At 48.2% G+C, this 23,154-nt stretch overlaps 1 protein-coding gene across 1 annotated transcript in view; it reads left to right on the top strand.

The window, feature by feature from the left end:
- The window catches only part of ATG2A (autophagy related 2A), a 2,561,659-nt gene that overhangs the window by 1,171,521 nt on the left and 1,366,984 nt on the right, over positions 1 to 23,154 (top strand). Inside the window, exon 23 of the mRNA XM_085625535.1 lies at positions 9,880 to 9,960. Within this exon, the coding sequence (XP_085481661.1) occupies positions 9,880 to 9,960 (81 nt within the window). The remainder of the gene's footprint in view (positions 1 to 9,879; positions 9,961 to 23,154) is intronic.

The raw sequence follows: 23,154 nt of genomic DNA on the forward strand, positions 1-23,154 counted from the left end.
TTAAAGGCCTCACATGGCTTTGGTGTGGTGGACGCGGCTGGTGTGTGCACTGGACAGCCACAATCAGAAACCTCTGTTATTAGTTCACATTCATTGGCATGGCAAGGACTCCGATGCAGAGGGTTCAGAATGTCCTCCTGCTTCGAAGTACATTTGTTCCAGTCATTTGGTTTGAATCTGCTTGTGGATTAATTGTTCTGTCCCTTTCAACATTAAACGTAATTCAGGTGTCTAGCCTCAGCCCAGTCTAACCTTTAACCCTAACCTTTTCCCTTACTCTAAACATATCCCCAAACCCATTACCACTAACCTGTCATCCTGCCCCAATCTGCTTTACTGTTTTCAAATCAGTGTTATTTCTAACAGTTTTCTTTCTCGTCAGATGATATTGAACCATTTTCTTCAGCCATATAATGATGTAACTCAATCTAAATAATTCAAACTGGTCACTGACTGCCCTATAAGGTGGCAGCTGTAATGCAGCCCCTATTAAAGTAAGGTTCGTCCAAGGCATTAGAGCCTCTGAAAGTTAAAGGTTTGTATTTAGTAGTTTGATTGCATTTGCCACTCTATTAATTGCCATCCGGAGCCTTAAATCTAGTAGGTTACTGTAAAAACAGGGCAGTGGAGGAAAAAGATGGAAAATGCTGCAAACACAAGCATTTGGCAAAGCCAGTGCCACCTGGCTTGTCTGTAAAGCACCACATAGTCCCAGGGTGCGCCATTACTCCTTTCTTTTTGAATAGTCTGGCAGAAAGAGGTGGCACCCTCTTCACCTGCGACATAATGTTTTTGAATTTTTGAACATCTGTGATTTGCAGTGGCTCTGGTAGTATGGACCTCAAAAGCATTGCCAGACAATTGACACAGCTGTCTACAGCCAGACGCTAAGAAACAGGAACGCAGTCACTCAATAAACATAGAGGGTACCTACATCTAAAAAGCGTGGTGTTTCCAGCATTGGATTTTTAACCTTTTTCATCAGTTGGCCTAGATCTTCTTTTTTCAGGACATGTGCTGGAACTTATTTTGCAGGTTTTCTTTTTCTTTGTAGCAGTTTTTTTTTTTTTGGGGGGGGGGGGGGCTGGTCACCTGCCTGGAAAATATGGCAGAACATTTTATAGGAGACATTTTCCTTCTTGATCAGGCAATGCCAGAGTTGATTTGTTAGATATCGCAACTTCCCTATGTCCCACAACAAGAGCAGCTTCGAGTCTCACTGTATGCCATTGAGGTATTTTTTAAAGAGATTAAGATGACCCAGTTGTGCCAGTCATGGGGCTTGTGTTTTTGGAACATAGTAATAGTATACTCTCACTTCTTTGGCATTGAAACAGCTGGGGGTCCTGTTATTCCATCGCCGCAGGCTCCGGCCTTGGCGTTGTCGATGGCCCTGGAGCCGCAGGCCCCCATTGGATCCTGGATCGGACCCCGGTCGACGCCGGTTGACCTTGTTACGCCTCCACAGACGTCGACCCCACCGGCACCTCCTCCGACATCGCCCACTCCTCGGGATGACATCGTCCCCGGCTTCAGCCCTGAACCGGACACTGCGCCGGATGGACGTCGCTCGACACCGCTCCCGGCGGGATTTGTTCCCTATGTCCGTCCTCCGTATTTTCAGCCTGTTACACTTCGGAGGAAGAGGAGGACTGGGAGGGGTCTGAGGACCCTCTCGCACTGGACTGTGCTTATGATCCGGACTAGGCAGAGGATTTGGGGGAAGCCAGTGGTCTTGAGACCTCTCCTGACCTTGGCATGCTGTCTCCTCCTACCGTGGCTACGGAGGAGGGAGCCAGTTACGCAGTGGTGTTGCGTAGGGCGGCCGAGGCCCTCTCCCTACAGGAGCCGTCAGGACTAACCTCCTGACAGAAGTTCTCCAGCCGGTGGCAATCTCTTCGGAGCCCTTGCTGCCCTTTAATGACACACTTTCTGATGTTCTTTTGGGCACCTGGTCTAGGCCCAACACTGGGGCTTCTGTGGACAGGAACGTGGCCCGACGTCATTGCCCGGCTCTGGCCGATCCCCTCTTCCTCTCCCAACACCCCACTCCCGAGAGCTTGGTTGTCCAGGCCTCTGCGTCCCAAAGCGCGTTCCCTTCCTTACCTCCGGATAGGGAATCCAAGAAGCTGGAGCAGCTTGGCAAGAAGCTGTTTTCATCTGCCAGCTTAGAGCTGTGGTCGGTGAACACCACATGCCTCCTGGGCCGTTATTCCCCCTCTGTGTGGGACACGGTTGTGCAGGTGCTGCCTAGCTGTCCGGAGGAGGTCCAGACAGTACTCGCCCAGACTGTTGCTGCTGGGAGAGACGCAGCTAAGTTCACCATTCGTTGTGGGCTTGATACCGCCGACTCACTGGGCAGGGCGTTTTCCACGACGGTGGCGCTTAGGTATCAGGCCTGGCTGAGAACAACTGGCTTTTTGGGGGATGTCCTGAATACCTTGATAGACATGCCCTTTGATGGCATTCGCCTTTTTGGCAATAAGGCAGATAGTGCACTAGAGAGCTTTAAGGACTCACGGGCTGCGGCCAAGTCTTGGGCCTGTCAGCCACTCGGCCTCCTCAGCCTTTCGCTCCTTTCATGGCCGCGGAAGGGGTGCCCCACTACATTCCCAGGGCCACAGGCCGGCGCAGCAACTTCCTTAGCGCAGCCGCGGACGTGGGAGCCGTTGGGCGGTTCAGGGGGCCAGCGGGCTAGCGGGCTGGTCAGTCCACCTCCAACCCCGCGGCATCCACTGCAAAGCCTTCCTAGTCCGTCCTTTCAGGTCCATCAAACGCCAGTGGGCAGACTGATTCGCCATCATCTCCCACACTGGCGCACCATCACTTCAGACCAGTGGGTGCTGCAAATTGTCTGAAGGGGCTGCTCCCTCCCCTTCAAGACTATCCCTCCAGCCATGCCACCTCAGTATGTCGGGGGATCACTTGAAGCTTCTCCAGCAGGAAGTTGCAGCCCTCTTGGCCAAGGGGGCCATTGAGCACGTTCCGACGCCCGAAGTAGGTCGTGGTTGTTATTTCCACTACTTGGTGGTTGCAAAGAAGGACAAGGGCCTGCGTCCAATTTTAGACCTTCGGAACGTCAATCGCTTCCTCCGGAAGGAGAAGTTCAAGATGCTCACATTGGCTCAGGTCTTGTCTGTCCTAGACTCGCAAGACTGGATTGGTAGCGTTAGACTTGCAGGACGCCTACTTTCATATTCCCGTCCTGCCTTCCCACCGGCGTTACCTGCAGTTCACGGTTGGCCACAAGCACTTTCAGTTCACCGTGCTCCCTTTTGGCCATACCAACACCCCTCGGGTGTTCATGAAAGTGATGGCGGTGGTCGCAGCTCATCTGCGCTGATCAGGTGTTTCACTCTTCCCCTATCTTGACGACTGGCTGTTGAAGGCGGGTTCGCCCCAGGCAGTCATCTCCCAACTCCAGACTATGGCTGACCACCTGCATTTGCTTGGGTTCTCCATGAACGTGCCGAAGTCGCACCTGGTACCCACTCAGAAGCTTCTTTTCATCGGAGCGGGTCTGGACAAGGCGCAGTTTCGGGTTTATCCTCCCAAACAGCAAGTCCGGTACATTCGGGCTATGATTCCGATCTTTCAGCCCTTGTCCTGGGTTTCGGTCAGGCTGACCCTGAGGCTGCTGGGCCTCATAGCCTCCTGCATCCTGCTGATCAACCATGCCAGATGGCATATGCGGGCTCTGCAGTGGGACCTGAAGTTCCAGTGGGCGCAGCATCAGGGGGACCTGTCCGGACATGTCCAGATCTTGGAGGGCACTGCACAGCAGTTGCAGTGGTGGCTCATGAACCAGCATTGGTATGCGGCAGATCCTTCTCCCTTCCCCCAACTGGAGCACACAGTGGTAATGGATGCGTCCCTCCTGGGATGGGGTGGCCACATGGGAGACGCGGAGATCAGAGGCTTCTGGTCTCCGGTGGAGTCCAAGCTCCATATCAACCTTCTGGAGCTTCAGGCGGTCCGTCTTGCACTCAAGGTATTCCTTCCCTCTGTCAAGGGGAGCGTAGTGCAGGTGTTCACGGACAACCCCACCGCCATGTGGTATTGCAACAAGCAGGGCGGAGTGGGGTCGTGGACCCTATGTCAGGAGGCTCTGCGCCTCTGGACATGACTGGAACATCAGGACATTTCCCTGGTGGTTCAACACCTGGCAGGTTCACTGAACGCCAATGCGGACGAGCACAGCCGCACGTGCATGATGGATCACGAATGGCGTCTTCACTCGGAGGTGGCGCAAGGTCTCTTTCAACAGAAGGAGGAGCCTTGGTTAGATCTATTCGCCACCGAAGAGAACGAGCTGTGTTGGAATTCCCAAGGCGGCACTCGCTTGGAGACACTTTTCGTCGCGAGTGGGGTTGCGGTCTATTGTACGCCTTTCCGCCTATACCACTTCTGCCCAGAGTGCTGCAGAAGATCAGACGCGACCAGGCCCAAGTCATTCTTGTGGCGCCGGACTGGGCTCGAAGAGTTTGGTATCCCGAGCTACTCAGTATGAGTGTGGATCCCCCGATTCGTCTGCCTTTTCGGGAGGATCTTCTGTCTCAGCAACAGGGGACGGTACTGCACCCGAACCTGTCCAGTCTGCACCTCCTTGCGTGGAGATTGAGTTGTGGCAGTTGATTCCCTTTGACGTGCCTCCTGAAGTCTGTGATGTCATTCTGGCAGCCAGGCGTCCCTCCACTAAAGTGGTATACGCCTGCAGGTGGAACAAATTTGTGGCATGGTGCACAGCAAAGGCTGTGGATCCCCTTTCTGCCCCTCTTTCCGAGGTCCTTTTGTTCCTTCTTTCTTTGGCCCGGCAGGGCTCTGCTTTGGGCACTATTAAAGGCTATCTTTCTGCCATTTAGGCCTTTCTCAGACTCCCTGATCAGCCCTCTCTTTTCAAGTCTCCTGTTGTAAATAGATTTCTCAAAGGCATTACACACCTTTTCCCTCCTTTCCGTTTGTGATGCCACAGTGGGACTTGAATCCAGTTCTAACTTATCTGATGTGCGCTCCTTTCGAGTCTCTTCACAACTGTCCTCTTTGTCTTTTGACTCTGAAGACTGCCTTCCTGGTTGCCATCACCTCTGCTAGGCGAGTGAGTGAGCTCCAGGCTCTTTCTTGTAAGCCTCCTTTCCTTTCCATTCATCCGGACAAGGTGGTGCTCAGGCCCTAGCCTTCCTTTTTGCCAAAAGTTGTCACGGCCTTTCATATTGGGCAGACTGTTACCTTGCCCACTTTCTTCCCGCCTCCACATCCTTCCAGAGAGAAAGAAAGGCTCCACAGTCTGGACCGAAAACGTGCGCTTTCGTTTTACCTCCACCGCACACAACAGTTCCGGGTGGATGACCAACTCTTTGTGGGCTACGTTAGGAACCAAGAAAGGTCGGGAGGTGCACAAGGGGACTATCTCCCACTGGGTTGTCTTGTGCATCAAAGCCTGTTACTCTTTGACTAAAAAAGAGCCTCCGGTGGGGCTGCATGCTCATTCCACTCAAGCAACTGCAGCCACTACTGCATTGGGACGGGGTGTCCCCCTGCAAGATATTTGTCAGGCAGCTACTTGGGCCTCGCTGCACACGTTTAAAAAACATTATTGCCTGGACAGCCAAGTCCGGAGAGACGGCTTTTTTGGCCGTTCTGTTCTCCAGGACTTTCTGGTGTGATCTTGGTTCGCAGACTCACCACCGCGGTTGGTATTGCTAGGGTATCTATTCTAAGGTAAGAAATCTATCACTGCGTGTTTCTTTCAGATGAACAAGTTACTTACCTTCGGTAACGATGTATCTGTAAGAAACATTAGTAGTGATAGATTCCTTACCGCCCCACCCATCCTCTCCGTTATGCGAACTGATCTCCAGGATTAAGGTCATCCCTTTCAGGGCCCTAGTTTCAAGACACCAGTGGTCAGTATCTTGCATGACTCTGTGTTCTGGCGAGGAAAGTCGTGTACAGAACTGACGACAGTGAGCGTGGGCGGCGTCTAAGTACTGCGCGCGACGTCATCCCTGCGATCATGACGACATATGCGGAGCCGCACGACGCCACCTACCGATGCACAGGGGTACTGCTGACGAAGACTTTCCAGATCCAGCCTGACACCTGGGGGTAATTCTAAGGTAACGAATCTATCACTACTAATGTTTCTTACAGATACATCGTTACCGAAGGTAAGTAACTTGTTCTTTAGAGGTCCCCCTACACTGGAACCATTTACACATGCGTTTAAAATCTCAGGTGCATATTATTCTTTTTTTTTTGTGTTTGCATTTAAAAACATTTAACCATTGTTACTACCCTCCCTCTTACTGCTTAAACAATGGTAATCTTCCTGGTGATATTTCTTTCACCTTTAATACTTAGCCATTCCTCCCTGTTGGTCCTTGGAGACTTCACTATCTGGACGGAGGATCAAGCCTTGCTCCATTAATATTCATGGCTAAGGAATCCTGTTGGTGCCTCATGCAAGATGGCAAGTGAGGGCCCTGCAGCAGTGTCAGAGGAGGCAATAGCTGCAAAAACCAAGGCAGTCTCATGGTTCAGGTGCAGATTTGCAAGTTGCTGCATCAGATTCTGCACTCATTAATAGATCTTTCCAACCTTCTCTCCTGTTACCCATTCAACCCTCTGCAGGCTCAGGCTACTGTGGTCATGTGTGCCTCTTGATTGAAATGTGGTGGAGATGTGGGCAATATGATGGTGTAGAGCCTTTGGTCCGTGTTGGAGCAGCACCTACACATACATGTGCTAGTGCTGTTGGTGATTTGCCTTACCTTGAATACATTTCTTCCTTCCGCCTCAGGGAGCAATATCCAAATGTTATCCATTATATCAACATATAGGTCCTGGACCCTGTGATGGAAGTGATTCACCTGTGGAAATGGGCCCATCAATGGGCATTCTTCTTGGTAGCCACTCCCTAGCACGCTCATTCGGCCCCCCTGGAGGATGATGAGTTGCAGCTACACACCAAGGTGACTGATGTGACCTCCCCCCGAAGAATCCACAAATTGAATTGGGGTTTCAATTTGTGGATTTGTTTCACCACCCCTCTTTACAGGAAGTGTTTTCAGTTCTGTGCCATATACTACCCTCTGAATGGTTCCCTTGGGAATGGCTTCAGGTTTAACTGATCTCTCGGTCTGCTGTATGAATTTCTGCTGATCCCACTTCAGTAAAGGATCCTGTGAATGACTGCCTGAGACTTGACAAGAAAGATTCGGTAGGCCAAACTGTTTCCTCTTAGCATTCTCCACCCCATCCTCTCCCCTGCAGAGTGGAACTGTTCTTGTAGCAGCATGGTTACATCCTCCACCCCACTCCCCACAATCCCCAGACACTTCTGCTTCATACATGGAGGTTGAGTTGTGAAAATTAGAGTCCTTGGACTTTCCTGGTGAAGTTGAGGTTGCAGGCGTCATCTCTGGGGCATTTTTCCAGTGATTTTCATTGTACTAGAGCCAACATTTTACCAAGAATCACCACCATTGTGTCGCGGCCAGCATGTTGCCAGGGTTTACCAACATTGTGCAAGGAGCAACATGTTTAAAAAAACATAACTGCTGTTGTACCGGAGCAAGCATGTTACTGGGGATTACCACCATTGTGCCAGAGTCTGCATGTTGCCTGTAATTACTACCGATGTCTCATGGCCTGCATGTTTCCAGGGATTACCACTATTGTGCCACTATGTTGCCTCTGATTGCCAACATTATGCCAGGGCCAGCAAGTTGCAAGGGATTACCTTTTTCACACAAAGGCCACCCAAGTTAGACTAGGTTTTACAATGTATTACTGTTTCATCTTTACCAGTCTCAGATTACAACCAGGGTTCTAAGGTCAGCTTGTTTCCAGGGATTATGGTAACTGTGTTAGCGCCTGCATTGTACCAGGACTATCACCATTATCAAGAGCCTGTATCTACCAGGAATGTCTACCATTGTGTCAGTGCCTGCATATTGTCGAGGATTATCACCATTGACCAGGTACTGCTTTTCATAGGCCATAGGCCATGGCAGTAGACAAAACACTTGCTCCTCATCCACACACAGACATTCTCTCACACACCCACAGACATACATGCACATATACAGACATGCACAGGTGCATGTACATGCATATTTGTGCATACACAGGCACAGTCACTCATGCAGCTGTACAGTGTTGAAACTTTTTAATCTTACCTTTCTTCCCATCTCCTGCTGCTGCTCTGGTGCGCCTTCTTTTTCTCTTCTTTCCACCCATGGCCTCAGGCACTGCCCAATAGAGACTACCATGAAGGAACAGGAGCACCTCTGGGAAATATGGGGGCAAAAGACAGGTGTGTGGGCGGAGAGTGGAACATATCTTCTCAACTCTTTCCATGGCCTCGGCAACCTGCTTTTGCTTGGGCACAGCAACCTTCTTTCTCTCCTCTTCTGGCTTCACTCAGCTCCAGATTAGCGCTGCCAGGGGTGGGTTGGGGATAGTTCCTTGTCCAGCCTGAGAAAGGGGAAGCAAGCAAGTGTGCAGATGGATTGCTTTTGGGTAATCAAGATGGACTGTGATTGTGGGAGGGGAACCGGCTTAAGTGCCTGACTGGGGGAGGGGAGTGGAGGCTGTCAGGTGTTCTGAGGAGGTGGGGGACAGGCACAATAAAGGCACTGGCATAGGCATTTGCTTTGTGCATCTCCATGGGCAGGAAGAGGCAGTCCATGCACAGGGACTCCTCGCTGCGCGAGCTGAATTTTACACTTTTCATCTCGCGTTGCATTGGGCTGTGTGGTTCTCGTTGCGATATGCAGAATGCCTGTTATACTGTACCTCTACACTACTTTTCGCCTCAATTTGTCACTGCGTAAGGGGAAACCCAGTGGCGGTTCCTCCACTAAGCCGGAGGAGCGTCTCCCCACTGCTTTTTAGCAGTGAAATAGAGGAAAAATAAAATGATAAATAATCAAGGTTATTATTATTTCATTTATTCCTGCTGAGCGTCTTTGCAGGGGTGGAGTGGTAGGTACACTCTGTAAGTGAGCATGAATGTTTGACCGGCCATCTCGGGCCGGCCAAACATTCATGCACATTCTTCATATTCTCCACCTAGGCTGTATTGCAGCCTGGGTAAAGAACATGCCCAGGCTCCCACTGCCTGTCTAAGCGCCGAACCTCGGCGCTCAGACCAATCACAACGCTGCATTGCAGCATTGTGATTGGCTATGGGGAGCCTGCGTGTGCTTCCTGTTACGGCTGGATTTTTTTTAAAACTGTGTTGTAATAAGATCTATGGAATGGACATGGGTCTTCCATAACTGATGTCTGCTTAGCAAAAAAGCAAATGATATGTGTACCATTAACAGATGCCATGAACAGAACAATAATTTGGCTATGGTAGCATTTTATTCTAACAAGTGTACTTTTGCTCATATATTGTTGCTCGTTGGACCTGGAATTGGCATGAAACATAAATTAATCAGAATAAATGTAATTGAAACCTGTAGTTGACTTCTATTTTTATCAGTGTGCACACTATTTTTGACTAGATCATACATATGGTAAAAAGTATAGCAGCACTTCAATTTTAATGGGAAATTTGGTTTCATGATATAGTTTTAAGGTTTGTGTATGTATAGATAATTTTAATGGGATCTGGAAATTGAATCTTAATAGAATACTTACAATAGTGCTTTAGGTGAAATTGTTTTATGGAAATTGATGATCTGTCCTAAAATAAACATTGTTTCATGAAAATATTGACTTATAAATAAATATTGAAACTTGAATGTGATATTACAGAGAAGCGCTTGACAAAGCAATAGATTTGCATTTTACATATGCTCGAAAAAGTTGATGGGTATTCCTGCAAAAGTTACATCATCTTCATTAGGTTTTCAATTTTGATTTTAGGAGTTTTTGGTGGCTTTGCGTCTGGAAGGAGCAACCATACGACATCATATGGCACTAGCCAACCAGAGTTGGCACACGCAGGTAAGCTTAACATTGTTACAACCAATCTAAGCAGCCTCACATGATATTGAATCTTGGATCTAGTACTTGCACATTGCAACATGTCACGTATTGAGTGATGTTGTCCCTGTCATGGATTGCATGGCCTAGAACTAACCGAACTGGAAAACTCGGATAAACACTACAGCTCAGACCAATTGCTACTTGTACACAAAGGTAAGAACTCCATGTTTCTAGCCAAATTAACGGTTGTAGAAAGGGAATTATCATTTGGGGAGAGGGTGTTGCCTTACGGCAGGGCTGTCGACTTTTGAACTAGAGAACCAGGTTCCAGTCCTGGCATCTCCTCAAAATTGTGATTCTAGTCACATAGCTTAGTTGCCAGTGCCTAAAAATGATTGTGACCTTGGTTAAGGTGGTGGGATGTATGGTATTAGACAGGCTTTCAACCTGGTTAGATGTTAACAATATTCTTGCCAACGTCCAATATTGTTTTCGCCCTGGTTGTTATAGAGTGGACCAGAGTTTAAATCTTTAAAGGATTGTAAATAAGTACACCATCGCTCGTTCTGGCACTATCTACATAGCCTGCATGGACTTATCGTCCACATTTGACTGGTTTGATAGATCGAAGCTCTGTCAGATGATGTTCTCCATTGGTATCAATAAAGATATCGTCTTGTTCTTATAGGATCCTCACAGAGACAGCAAAGCAGTAGTTCAATATTCTAAAGATCTTAAAGTCACTTGTGAGTTTCCTATCCAGAGAGGGGTTCATCAAGGCTGCATCCTGGTCCCTTTTCTTTTTAACTTGTATATTAATAACCTGGAGCAGGCCCTCTCGAAATCAAAACCTGTTTGTCCCCACTGGGAAGGCAAAGCTTACCCGTCCTATTGCACGCAGACGACGCTGTCCTTATGGCAAGGACAGCGAGGAGTTTACAATCCTTGCTGGACTCCTTTGTTCGTTTTATGGAGGACTTGGACTTACTGGTCAACAATAGAAAATCTTTCGTAATGCAAGTGGGCCTCCGCCCAGCTAAGGTCAACACGTTTTTGTGATTAGTCGCTAGATGGGGGACTTTGTGAAGGCTATTGTTTTTAATTTTGCCTCTAGACTGGGCAGTAAACCCATCGGGCCCTCCTGCAGATTTATAAAGCTAAATGTATCTCCAAGGTTATTTATGGTAGTGGGATCTGGGGCTACATGAAGCATGATGCATTGCAAGTTGTTGAAAACACTTTTTTGAGGTGGTTAATCTGCGTAGCACAGGGTACATCATCCTTCACAGCCCACAAAAAATTGGGCATGGCCTTCCTCTCAGACACGTTGGCTTTTCATCCCTTATCGTTGTGGTTGAACATCTGGCTCAAGAAGGGATCTGCTTTAAGTAAGGATATCATAAGGGACTGTCTTTCTCTTGATTATTCCAACTGCATTTGCTGGCTCAAGTATGTCAGAGAAAGTCTTACCAGCTTTGGAAGGTTAGATCTACTTGAGAACCCAAAGAAAATGTGCAGAAGGGACCTGCACTAGGTTATGAAGAACTTTTTTTTAGAAAGCGCACATGGGATAGACTAGAAGTAGAGCTGAGGAAGCCCAGTGCCCGATTGCATTTGTTATTGAAAATGTGCCTTTAATGGAGCTCTATCTTTTATGGTGTAAAAGTACCCACAACCATTTTCTATTTACCGGATTTCGTATGAACCTCTTTCACTACCTTTTGTCCGACCCTCGTGGGACGCACAAAGGGCAGTACCTCCCACCTTGTGGCAACGAGATGTCTCCACAGGATATGATGCATTTTTTAGTGTTTTGTAGTTTTTATGAGGTACCAGGAAAGTCATTTATTATTCCTATTCTTAAAAAAAGCAAGTTAGACCTGCTTTTATCTTTTTACAATTACTTTCAAATAATACCGTATTATATGTTCTTAGCTTTTTAAGGGCCGCAATTAGACTCAGGTCCAGCTGTAACCAGCTATCCATGGACAAATCATGGGCACAGCGTTGTTTTGAGATCTTTCTTAATAAAGCCCCTGTTATTTATCTTGCTTTTTACGGGGCCAAGATGGATGGTTACGGTTGTGACATGAAATCTCTTAATAATTTATTTTGCATTTTATGGGGCTTTGATGGATGGTTTTATTATCTTGACGCGCCAGTTTTTAACATAGACCCTATAATCCATCTTGCATTTTATGGTACCTTGATGAATGGTCTTACTGTGTTTGGCATAATATTTTGTTCATTCTGCATTTTTGGGGGCTGTGATGATATTTTATTTCTAGATTTGCTTACTTTTTATATACAAGTCTTGGGGTTATGATGGATACACAGTATTGCCCTATTTAAGCCTGGGAAACTAATTTTTCACAGTGTTTGCTTGGCTTTGATGGTTTTCTTTGTAAAAAAACAAATACAGTTTTGTTGATTGATTGATTGAATGTGACCTTGTGTAAAGTGACTTGTGCTTTTGTAAAGTGATCCAATGCCCTTGGGCCCAGTTCATACCATATAAAGAAAAACAATCTGACCCCGGTGCTTGAGAGAAGGTGAGCGAAATACTATACTTTTTTTTTTTTAATTAATATTTTTTATTGAGCAGAAACAAAGATTGACCAATATTCTCATACAGAACAAAAATATTCAATTTCATAATTTTACTTTAGACACCATTATTTTAAATATAAGAATCTTCTTTTAACAATGCTGTCCATATCTTCATTATCTAAAGTGGAACGTGCAAAATCGCAGAAATTCCATCTTTCATATTCTATAGTACGCCTAAATAAAAATACTTTTTTATTTTTTTGTGTGGAGATTTGTATAGCGCGAACTAGACCCGAAGGTATCAGAGCGCTTTACATGAGCACCAGTTACATTACAGAGGGATACATTAATTTTTGAATCACAGAATGTTGAGCGTCCCTGCCGAGATCGACCGTCCCAGCCGTTAGGCTACATTCTCTCCCCATTTAAACAATATGAAGTGCTATCTGTCTATTCATCTCTGATTAAGTGCATTTTCCCTATCATCTTACCAGGCTTGTTCTAAGCCTTCATAAAGTACATCAACTCATTTTCTGTCCTTGACATCAGAGCTTTTTCATGAACAAGGTGCAATTGTGCTCAAATAAATTAACCTAAAAATTACTTTAACACATTTACCCTTGCCAACTTTCTATCTCATTCATATGCTTCCATACGGAATGTATATATTTTAGTAGCTCTGACCCTTTTTGCATAAGCTTCTTCAAATTTTCTTATTCAAATCATTTCTTTATACCATTCTAGATGTGTTGGTACTTTTGTTGTTCTTCAGTTCTGGACAATTAGAGAGTACGCCACCAGGGAAGTAATTACTACAAAAATGTCCTCCCCTCCAGTCATTGGCTGAGTTTGTCTCTTCTTTAATAAACCAAAAAGTGCTATTTCAGCCTCTGGATGCAATCTTCTCTGCAAGTCAAGGCTAAGCGCAGCACAAACTTTCACCCAGAACTGTCTTAACATTGGGCATGAAAAAAACACATGAAGCCAGCCTCCCTCATCCAATCGCTGACAACGAAAGCATTTATTCGCCTTCTGGATGCTTCTTATGAAGCGCTTTAGGGGCATAGTATGCCATCCAGCGTGATAAAAAATACATTCTTTTAAAATGTGCCGCTGTTAGTGCCTTGCTGCTATATTGCGAGATAATTGGCCACTCAAGATCTGAAAACTACATTATGTTTCCTATTTAATCTTCTCCAGAAAGTTATTAACCAAGAGGGATTCTCCTTGGCTCCGTAATAATGTATACCAATTTCCCAACCCTCTTAGCTTTGTTCTAAAAAGAGCAGCTAAAGCTGGAGTGGCACCTATGCTAGATTGAAGGTATTACTTATTCAATAGATGTGTAATTTGAAGATAGCCAAAAAAGAAGAGCTTACACCTGTCTCCACATCTAGCTTGAACCTCCTGCCAATTAATGCATCTCCCTCCAATTATAAAATGACCCAGCTCTTTGAAACCGTTAGCTTCCCAAAATCTTAAATGGGTATTCTGGATTTGGAGGCGTAAGCTTTTACGTTCAATAAATAATATACTCCAGACAAGAACAGAATTAAAGGGGCCATCCAATCAAAGTACTAGAAACTTAATAGAACAGTGGAATGTTGACAGCTTCACTGAAGACAATGTCGCAGCATCAGGCTATAATCACCAGTATAGACACACTGCTGTAAACTTTCAGATGTCATAAAACACAACCTCTGACTCTCCCCTGCCTCTCCATAGGCTATGTAGTGTGTGCAGGGCAACGAGAGGACCTGAGACTGTAGATGAGGGCACAAAACGAGCCTTCCCCCGCCCCTTCTTCATATTGCTTTCAGTTTCACTGGGGAATTGGACGAAGGGAGGGGGATTCTGCTCAGGTGCTGTACTTCTCAGCTCTGTTACTTGAAGAAAAAACATTTGGCAGAGCCCAAAAAGAATTAGGGGCTGACTGCTGTACGCACATTAGCAAGGGAACTGTGACGCAAGGGTTTGTACACCCCCTGAGTCTCACAGGAGTCTGCTTCTTTTAAATGAGGACGTTCTCCGCTCATGGGGGGGAATATTTTTATTGCTCACCATAGCAGATAATACTGTCTGTTAAATGCCGGCCCCCTCAGCTTGGACCTATAACATTAGAGATGGGCTTTAACGGGCAGGTTACACTGCGGTAGAGCTATATTGTGGGTGAGTGCTAGAGAGATGCAGGACTGGGGAAAGGGAACTGTTTTATATATAGCTATAGTTAGGAACTAGTTTCCATAGGAAAAGCGTTTGTTAGTTTGCTTATAACTAAGGCTCCCTGTTTTCCGTTTTTACCGATTTTCACAGATAAATACAGACAGAAAACAATGTGTTTTCTGTCTGCATTTATTTTCAAAAGTGGATAAATACAGGAAATTGTGCTGCTTTTAAGTGACTCTCTGTTCTTTCATGAATTATAGCCCAACAGTTGAGCAGATGGACAGCATGGGAAATTAAAAAACAGGATGAAATTTATTTGAATAACGGCATGTCAATATACATTTGTGGTATAATGCTAGTATTTACCAGTGGATGTATTGTTATGTATGTTATATAATATTTGGCAGCTTAAATAGCTAAAACATGACAGACATTAAAGTGTGAGTAAGTGTCTATCAGTTAAATAAATATGGAAATGTACAGTTTTACAACTCAATTTATAAGCAAAACACCAAATAAATATGGATAAATACAGATAAACCTGCCCAAAAATAAATATGGATAAAACCAGACGGAAATGTTAAAAAAAATAAAAAATACCATAAAACTGGGAGCCCTACTTATAACTTTGGCGTCGTTTGATGAATCGTCATGACATTTTCCATAAAAGTGCACTCCTGTGTTTTGTTGTGCATGGAAAGTTTCAGGGTGATTGTTCAAGCTAGGACTGAGAAAAGAGGGGGTCAAAAAAGTGCTTTTTCAATGTTAATTCCCATTGAGATTTTTGACACGACTACAGCCCGAACCGCTGAATGGAATTACTCCAAATATGGCAGAAAGCTAGATCTTGAGCCAGAAAGAGCTCTTTTTGTGATTTGATGTAGTCCCTTTAGTAGTTTTGGAGTTATTTAAGAAAAAAGAAATATAGATATCTGGGGACACGAATCCTCCGCAGATTCAACAGATCTCATGCTGATATCTGATTGGCCAACATTTCAACCAGGAAGTGTTGATAGCCATTTTGGGACTCTGACTCAGCCGAGTTCCAAAAAAAAGTTTCAAGAAAAAGAGAGAAAGGAGCAGGGTAGGAATACCCTGACCCCCTAGCCCTGGTGGTGGGGCCCCCTAGTGACCCTGTCAGGGCCAAAAGGCATTTAAAAAAAGCAATTCCCACAAAAAGTACCGGGGATCACAGGATTCTTTTTTAAAAAAAAGCAAATGCAGTCCCTGTGCTTGTTTATAGATGAGCCCCTAGGTGGGCCAGGTCTTGGGGGCAAACTATCACAGAGGAGGGGACCCCAGGGACCGCCACCTCCCCGAAGCCAGGCCAATCTTAAATGAAGAGGTGGGGGCCGTGCCACCCCCTTCGGGCCATTTTCGGCCCCGGGGGCCACCACCTCTATGGGGCAGGCCCTGCAAAAGCAAAGCCTCCTAGAGCCAATAATGGCCCTGGTGACTGAAGAGGGACGGCTCCCTGTGTCCTGAGGTGCCCATCCTTGGGACGTAGTTGTTTGCTTACACTTGGCGGGTGCTTTGACAGTTCCTGCCAAGCAAGAGAAAACAGTGAGTCTCCTTCCAGCTCTCGGGAGCAGGAAAACTGCCCCTGGCCACTGGGAGCAGACTTTTCATCTGTTTTCCTGCCCACTGTCAAGCAGGCAGGAAAACGGATGAAAGAATTGCCCTGCACGCAGGGGCCCGGGCACCCAGCAACAAGTGTGCGGGCCCGTGGGAATGGCCTCCACGTGGCCAACATTGGCCCAGGAAGGGGGCTACTTGGCCTCGCACCCTCGCCATGCACTGCTACTTACCCCACATATTACATTAGTAATGACATCTTGTATGACTTCATTCATAATATAACTGCCAACATTTGCAATAAAAATTGTGATGAGAAAACTGTATGGCTGGGCGCAAGTTATAGTTACCTTAGGGTACTAGTTATAGTGTCTTGAGATAAGTATAACTAGAACTGTTGAATTTCTGTGGTTGTGTGTGTGTAAAATCTGAATCTAACTATAACACCCCTCTAACCAAATTAATTACAGAGCCACTCTGTAGATATAGTTAGGCTTACTAGAGATAGGAATTCCCACGTTGACGAGGATGTCACAATGGAACGGCTCCGCACGTGACTTCGCGTGACGTCATCGGAGCCATAGGAAGGCGTCATTGGCCTGCTGATGTCGGTTCCCTTTTTTCTGAGCCGTCGATGTGTAACGTTTTTTCTGATTGATACATCTGCCTGTTGATTCCTCACCTTTTGAATTACCCCATGCGCAGCATTGCAAGGAAATTTTTTCTCCAGCGTCGACGTCACAGTGGAAAAGCTCCGCATGCGACTTCGGAGCCATAAGAAGACCTAGTTGGCGTGCTGACGTCAGTTCCCTTTTTTCCGCCTGTCAGCGTTCAACAGTTTTTCCAGGGCTTTCCATTTCTGGGAGCTTCTTTGTTGCAAGTACTTTGTGTAATTGTAGCAGCAATCATGGCCACCCAGAGGAAGTCTGGTTCTAAGGCATGCAGGGAATGTGGGGGTCAGATGTCGATTACTGACCCCATGCAGATTGTTTATGGGGCCTCTCGTCGGACCATGATGTCGGGGAGTGTTCGTCATGCAGCCAGGTGCATAAACCCTAAGGCTTAAAGGAGAGGGAGGCCAAGCTGTTTATGGCTAAGGCGTAAAAACTGAAAAGAGAATTTGAAGGAGGTTGAGGTCCCGGTCCAAGTCACAGACTCCACATACCTCGAAGTCGTCGAGGAAACATAAAAAGAAGCGACACCATAGATCTCGACGTCGTTCATCAAAGGATGGAACACCGAAGTCGGGGCCCCTGGCTCTCTGACATCACCGCAAGAACAAAGTCTCTCCTTCTCCTCAGGTGATTCCAGCACAGTCTCCGGCTCCAAGAGCTTCACCGGCGCCCAGAGAAACAACGCCTCTGCTGCCAGCCACTCCACCCCCGGCTTCAGGGTCTCTGGCACCACAGTCGGAGTGAATTAGGTTGCCTCCTTAAGCAGTCTCAGAGCCTGCAGTACCGGATCCAGGATATACTTCCTTTCCGACTCCAGGATTTCCTCAATGCGAGTTTTGGCATGTTTGCCAGAGCAGCTAACCCTGCTTGTGCGCCGGTTGGCCCCCTGGGTCAGCTTGCATACTCCCTGGGAGGCTTGCCACCTCACTTCCCTCAGGCACCTCTCATTCCTTTTATGCCAATAGCTCCAGGAAGTTGGCCTCTCCCGACGCCAAGGTTTGCGATGCCGGTGCAGTCCCTGGAGGGAAGAGGGCCGTTGGACAGATCCTCTCAGATGCTGTCTAGCTCCGGTCCAGCGCTGACACAACCTCGTCCGGCGTCTTCTAGTATCCCAGTGGAACTTCCATCCATGCCAGTCCTGAAGTCACTGGTGCCACATCTGGCGCCACCGATGCCGGTCCCAAGAATGAGGTCCAGAAGCGAAGCACAAAGGCTGATGGAAGAGGAGGAATTTCAAGAGCAGCAGGAGGAGGCTGAAGAGGGTGAGATTGTTGACCCTGCACAAGGGTTTGAGGGCCTGCAGGAGGCTAGTGGCCTGGATACATCTCCTGAATGGGAGCTCTCCTCACCAAAAGACCTTCCAATGCATGAGGTGTCGTCATATAATTCTATAATTAGGAAGGCAATAGATCTGCTAGATTTGCCATTGCCGACTGCAGAACTCAAATCTAACATTTTAACTGAGGTGCTTCAATCCCCTTCTGTCTCAGAACCCCTGCTTCCTTTTAATGAGGCTTTGACTGAGCCTATCTTGGAGGTGTGGCAGAAACCAATGACTGCTCCTGCGTTGTCCAGGTCTGTGGCAAGGAGGTATAAGGTTGCTCCGGGAGATCCTGCTTTCCTATCTACCCACCTGTCACCAGAGAATTTGGTAGTCCAGCTGTCATGCTCCTCTAAACAGTCTGCAGGCTCATTTCTATCCATGCCTGCAGATAGAGAATCCAAACTAAAGGAGCAATTTGCAAAGAAAGTATTTTCTTCGGCTAGTATGGCTCTAAAGTTGACGAATGCGACATGCCTGTTGGGTCGCTATATCCATGCTCTGACAAGGGAGAGTACTTTCTGATTCTCAAGCTGCGGCCTGTCAGGTCATTCACTCTGGTCTGGACACTTCGGACTCTGTTGCCAGGGTAATGGGTTCCTCTGTGCACCCAGCAGGCATGCTTGGCTACAGGGGTCTGGGTTTTCACCAGATGTCCAGGCTACCCTGTTCGACTTGCTTTTTGACGGTTCTCGTCTTTTTGGTGCCTAAACGGACTCGACGCTACAGCGCTTTAAATATAGCAGAGCCAAAGTGAGATTGTTGGGTCTCCAGTCCCAGTCTAGGGTTTGGGATACCGCAGGTTTCACGGTTTTGGCAGGACTTTTTTCTTTTGAGCCAAGCAGCAGCAGCAACAACAGCAGCAACAGGCGAACCCCCTGTACAGGTTAAACAGAGTAAAAGGTTGAAGTCGTCTGCGAGGCACTTACCGGCAGCAAGTCTCCTCCTCTCTTGCTCTTCAACTGGTATGGCAGGGAAGCAGCTCTAGCTCCTTCATCCTAGAGCATGTTGGTCCCGTAGGAGGACAGGTGTCCCATTTTCTATCGAATTGGATGTTTGTTACTTCAGATCTCTGGGCGTTGAACCTTGTGGAGAATGGGTATGCCCTTCCCTTCCGGGAGTTTTCCCCTACTCCCCCGTCAGGTTTGGTGCTCAGAAGAGCACCTGTTGCTGCTACAGCCGGAGGTTCTATCTTTACTGCAAAAAGGTGCGATAGAGGTGGTTCCAGAGCGGGAAAGGGTTCAGGGATGCTACTCACGGTACTTCCTGATTACTAAAAAGGACAGTAGATTGATGCCGTTCCTAGACCTTCGTGTCTTGAATTTTTACATCAGCATGAGAAGTTCAAGATGTCGACTCTGGCTCAGGTTCTTCTGGTATTGCAGCAGGAAGACTGGATGGTGTTGATCGATTTGCAGGATGCGTTTTTTCACATTCCCATCCTGAAGTCGCATCGGGACAGGAAAGCAGTCAGGGGTGCTACTCTCGATACTTCAAGATACCCAAACAGGACGGTTGTTTACAGATAATACTCGAACACTGGATTTTTTATTTTTATATCAAACAGGAGAAATTCAAAATGTTGGCACAGGTTCTTCTCATGCTGGAGAAAGAAGACTGGATGGTGTTGATCAATTTATAGGATGCGTACTTTCACATTCCCATTCTGAAGTCGCATCAGAAGTATCTCTATTTTACGGTGGGGTCTCAACACTACCAGTTTGCAGTCCTTCCATTCGGTCTTACTTCCGCACATCTCAGAAGGCCGGGATTCCTGTTTTTCCCTATCTGGAGTACTGGCTGCTCAAATCAAGGTCGCCAGAGATGGTGCTGCATCATTTGCAAGTAACAAAGTTTCTGTTGTTTGACTTGGGTTTTTCTATAAACATACCCAAATCTCACCTGGTGCCCTCTCAGCGCAACCTGTTCATAGGGCCAGTACAAGACACTTCTGTGAGTTGTGCCTTCCCGCCTCTGCAGAGGATTCAAGACATCCAGGATATGATTCCACTTTTTCAGGATGGGGCAGTTGCTGCAGTCCTGAAGGTCTTGCGCCTGCTCGGTCTGTTCGCTTCCTGCATACTGCTGGTCAACCATGGACGCTGGCACATAAGGCCCCTCCAGGGGTGCCTTCGCAGGCAGTGGTTTCAACACAACGGAGATCTCAAGGAGTGGTCAGAATCTCTAGGGACACTGCAGCAGAGCTGTTATGCTTGAAGTGATTCGGATAACCTGTCTCAAGGGACGCAGTTTCAACCGTCTTCTCCGGTGGCCAAAGTGATAACGGATGCTTCCACTCTAGGGTGGGGAGCTCATCTGGGGGATCTGGTGGTCAAAGCCCTTTGGTCTTTGGTCTCCAGAGGAAAGATTGTTTGACATCAATGTTCTGGAATTGCGGGCGATACGTTTGGCCCTCAAGGCCTTTCTTCCCTCCCTTCACAGTCAGTCGATTCAGGTCCTGATAGACAACACTATGGACAACACTACCACGATGTGATGCATAAACAAACAGGGAGGAGTTAGGGTTGTATTTTCTCTGCAGAGAGGCTCTGTGACTCTGGTCCTCGGCTCGGGACCATCAGATTTGCATGATTGCGAATCATCTGGCCAGAGTGCTGAATGTCATGTGGACGATCTCAGTCGGCAACACTCGGCCGATCAAGAGTGGCGTCTCCATCCGGAGGTGATCCATCACATTTTCAGGATGTGGGGTTTTCCTTGGTTGGACCTGTTTGCCACTCATGAGCATGTGCACTGCCCATCATTCTGCAGTTTCCAGTATCAGATGCGGTGAACGTTGGGGGACGCGTTTGAGTTAGATTGGGGCTCACAGCTTTTCCTCCCACACCCTTGATTCCTCTGGTTCTGAGGAAGATTTGCCAAGGCAGGCCCCAAGTCATATTGATCGCCCGGATTGGGAAAGGAGGGTGTGGTACACAGATCTCATTTACCTTGCATCACACCCTCCACTCTGTCTCCCTCTCAGGGCAGACCTCCTATTGCAGTCGAAGGGGCAGGTTCTACACCCGCACCTCCAGAACTTGTACCTTCATGCCTGGAGATTGAACGGGGCAACCTGAGCTCTTTCTCTCTCCCGCTGGATGTGGTGGATGTTATTTTATCGGCCAGAAGACTCTCCACCCAATCTGTCTATTCTGGTTGGTGTGAAATTTATGTATTTTATTGTTGGAAAAATGTGATGCTTATCGGAAAGAAACACGTGTTAGATTCCTCACCTTAGAATATCCCCAGGCGTCAGGCTGGATCCGGAAAGATTTTTCATCAGCAATACCCTTGCGCGTCGCTAGGCGTCATCTGCGGCTCCGCGTCCATCGTCGGCGTCGTGCGTCGGGATGACGTCGTCGGAGTACTTAGACGCCGCCCTCGCGTGCTGACGTCAGTTCTTCGTTTTTCCGCGCCACTAAGCGCCGATCCGGGAAGAGCATACCCTTTAGTCGTTTTTTGACAAAACTTTTTCGAACTCTTTTGGTTCTATTCTTGTCGACATCGACTCTGGTGCCGGTAGGGATGCCTGGTTTTAAGGCCTGTGACTCCTGTCACCGACTGATGTCGGTCACGGACCACCACCACCGGTGCCTCTATTGCCTTGGAGCCAACCACGACGCCGAGGCGTGCCTCGACTGCCGGGCCTTTACTTCGAAAGCTAGGCGGGAGCGGTCCCGCAAGCTACTCATGTACCGGCAGTCGGCTCTGCGCTGTTTTAGGTTGAGGAGGAGGTCGAGGGACCGGTTGCGGAGTCGCAGCCACCACCGCTCGTCGGGGTCGAAGTCTTCGAAATCGGGTATGTCAAAGCACAGCAAGAAGTCGAAGAAGCGACATAACTCTTCTGACTCCCCTCGCCAGTCGCGCGACATGGCTGAGGGTTTGGGTGACACCACCCACGCGGCTCCGACGGGGCCGCAGGGGTCCCGTCCGTCCCCATACCCTCCGGTCCCTGGGACTGATGCGACTCCGGCGGAGGTCAGTGCTTTCCTCATGGCCATGAGAAACCTGGCTCCGCCGTCGACGCCTGCCGGCGCGCCTTCCGGCAGCTCTGGCCCCGACGCAGTCGTCGACTCCGGTCCCGACGCCGCAGGTCCCCGAGGGATCCAAGCCTGGTCCCCAGTCGACCTCACGACCCCTCCACCGGCGGCGACTCCTCCGGTGCCACTCCCGGCACCGTCCCCGGACGACGTAGTTCCCCAGTTTAGTCCCGGTCCGGGTCCGGGTCCGGCGTCGGAGCGGCGCCGGCCGGCGGCGCACCCGACGCCGATGGGTGGCAATTTCATCTTCCGCCCGGCTCCAATCATTCCCCCTGTATACCAGGAATCGGATGACGGTGATGACTGGGAGGGGTCTGAGGACCCTCTGGCCCGGCAGGGCCAGTTATCTCAGGACTGGGCAGATGAGCTGGGGGATGCCAGTGGTCTTGTCACCTCCCCTGACACTGGCTTCATCTCTCCTCCGACCGTGGCTTCAGAGGAAGGTGCTGCATTTTCTGTGGTGCTGCGCAAGGCAGCCGAAGCCCTGGGGCTGGAGCTACCTGCTGTGACCGTGAGGACTAACCTCCTCACTGAAGTGCTCCAACCGTCAGCAAGCTCCTCGGAGCCTCTGCTGCAGAATAATGAAGCACTGGTTGACGTTCTGAAGGGCACCTGGTCCAAGCCCTCCACAGTACCTCCTGTGGACCGGAACGTGGCTCGGCGCCACCGCCCTGCACCGGGCGACTCCAGTTTTCTGTCCATGCACCCCACGCCCGAGAGCCTGGTTATCCAGGCCTCTACTTCCCAGACCTCCTTCCTGTCCGCTCCCCCGGATCAGGAATCCAAGAGACTACAACAGTTTGGTAAGAAGCTGTTCTCCTCCCTTAGTTTGGGATTGCGGTCTATTAACACCGCTTGTCTTTTGGACCATTACTCCCACTCC

The sequence above is a fragment of the Triturus cristatus genome, chromosome 9 (assembly GCF_964204655.1).
Source record: "Triturus cristatus chromosome 9, aTriCri1.1, whole genome shotgun sequence".
Taxonomy (NCBI): Eukaryota; Metazoa; Chordata; class Amphibia; order Caudata; family Salamandridae; genus Triturus; species Triturus cristatus.